Source organism: Galeopterus variegatus, unplaced genomic scaffold (genome assembly GCF_000696425.1).
Source record: "Galeopterus variegatus unplaced genomic scaffold, G_variegatus-3.0.2 Scaffold965, whole genome shotgun sequence".
NCBI classification, from domain to species: domain Eukaryota; kingdom Metazoa; phylum Chordata; class Mammalia; order Dermoptera; family Cynocephalidae; genus Galeopterus; species Galeopterus variegatus.
The window spans coordinates 98,004-100,103 of NW_007727076.1; the positions used below are offsets into that span (position 1 = coordinate 98,004).

General features: G+C 30.9%; 1 protein-coding gene across 1 annotated transcript in view; it reads right to left on the minus strand.

Moving 5' to 3' along the window:
• AGTPBP1 (ATP/GTP binding protein 1) overlaps window positions 1–2,100 on the minus strand; it is a 177,147-nt gene that overhangs the window by 38,647 nt on the left and 136,400 nt on the right. Inside the window, exon 23 of the mRNA XM_008573809.1 lies at window positions 1,159–1,319. Coding sequence (XP_008572031.1) covers window positions 1,159–1,319 — 161 coding nt within the window. The remainder of the gene's footprint in view (window positions 1–1,158; window positions 1,320–2,100) is intronic.

Sequence of the window (2,100 nt, forward strand, 5' to 3'; positions counted from 1 at the left end):
TCCCGCTCACTGGCTGAGCGCGGAGCGGGTGCAACACCGAGGGTTGCGATCCCGTTGCTGGTCAGTAAAAAAGACAAAAAGGAAAAAAAAAATGTTAAAATCATTTGTGATATAGCAGTATATGTGATTTCTTTAAGATATGTTCTCTTCAAAATACATATATGCTCCTTTTAAAAGAATAAGACTAATAATAACCATAGTTGTGAAGTATTAATAAGCTTAAATGATATTTCAGGATATCTAAAGCAACTGTAATATGTCTGTGGACTACAGGTTAAGAATATTTAAAACTTAAAATGAGACTTCTAAATATCAGAGAGAACTGACAATCTTTATATTCCTTTTCATTATTATTTAGCAGACACTTTGAAGGGTAGAGAGTGCAGGTGATCATGTGTCTAAATGATCACATTTACATACAGAGAATAGAGTTACAATTAATGTTTACTGCACTTAAAACTGCTACACTGATATATATAACAGCACATGGTAATAAATTAACAAATTTTATAGCAAAAAATCATGAAGGTTCTATAAAATGGGACTATGCTTAACCATATACACCAAACTATAAAATGCTAAAGGTCTGGCATTATGATTAAGAATCACAATACTGAATTATCTCTGAGCCCATAACTGATCAAATTTAATATACATTGAATTCTAGGAAAAAAAGATTGCCTATTTAGAATATTTGGCAGATGTAGTTAAATTTTCAAAGGGATGCTAAATAAGCTGTTTCTAATATATATTACCAGAAGGTTATTAGACAAACATCTGATGTGTGTAGACATCAACAAAATAAAATTTCTTTTGAAATATCAATCCTGACCCTAAACTCTCATAATTTGGATATTCTCTAAGTGCAATATTTCTCACATTGCTTATTTTTGGGTTAAATGTACACCATTAGGCTCACTTAAAACAGCATTCAAAATACAAAGGTATTTCACTAAAATCTCACCCAAATATCAACATTAAAAGAATCAAGAATATTATCACAATTTGGAACAAATATTAGATATGTAAACTTAAATTATATTAATTCTAAACATGTTCTCGGCTGTCAAAATCTCCATGCCTTTTTCCTATGCTAAACTATTTTAATAAAGTCTAATAGTGTACAACATAATAAAAAAATTAAAAAGTGCGCTCTACCTAGTTACTTTGCAGCTTGATTCAATTAAGTCATTTTCAAAGTCAAGCAGGCTGGAAGGCAGATTATATTCCAATGGGGATGTCAGTCTTTTCAAACGCAGTAGACCAACACAAAATTTTGCTCCCATCTCTTCCAATTCTCGAGTACCAATCTGTAAACCCTAGAAATAAAATAATATTATACATATAATTAGGAAGTTTGCTATCCTCTGGCTGCATCTCATCAAAATTACATAAAAAAGAATTTATAACTATATTAATAAATTTAAAAGGTTGGTACTTTCTATAAAACTAGAACTTGACAAAGACGATGTCAACAATATGATTATTTTAGGTCACAAAGGAAACTAACTGTCTTTAAAGACTATTTCTAAAATGTCTATTCTCACTCACTTTGATGCAAACTATTTCCACCAGCATACTACCAACACACGGGAGAAAAAAACAGACAACCATTTTGTGGTTACCTACACTTGGAGTTCATGTGTGACACCGTATGGTACTAAGATCTTACTCGTGTTTCCTGTAATCCACTACTTTGGATGCCAATGTTGAATATAATGTTAAATTCAAGGCTCCAATATGTATACTTGAGCATTACCTTATAGGTACTTATCTTTATTATATGATAAAAGAACTTGGTGAGTCAAACAAAAACAACAAAGACAGCTGCCAAAATAAGACTCAAACAAATCTATGCCAATAAGATAGTAGTAAAATAAATTCCTATGTTCTATGTCAATTAAGAATGCCCATTTCAAATTCTGTCTACTAAAGAAAAAAGAAAATGTTACCTCAATCCCCCTACCTTTTTAAACCAACAGTATCCCAATAAGCAATGTAAAGTTTACCAAAGGTTAAATGTTACAACATAAAACCATTAAAATGGGCTGTAAATTAAGATGCTGTGTATCATTTACTTTTCAGATAAAAATGAATCTG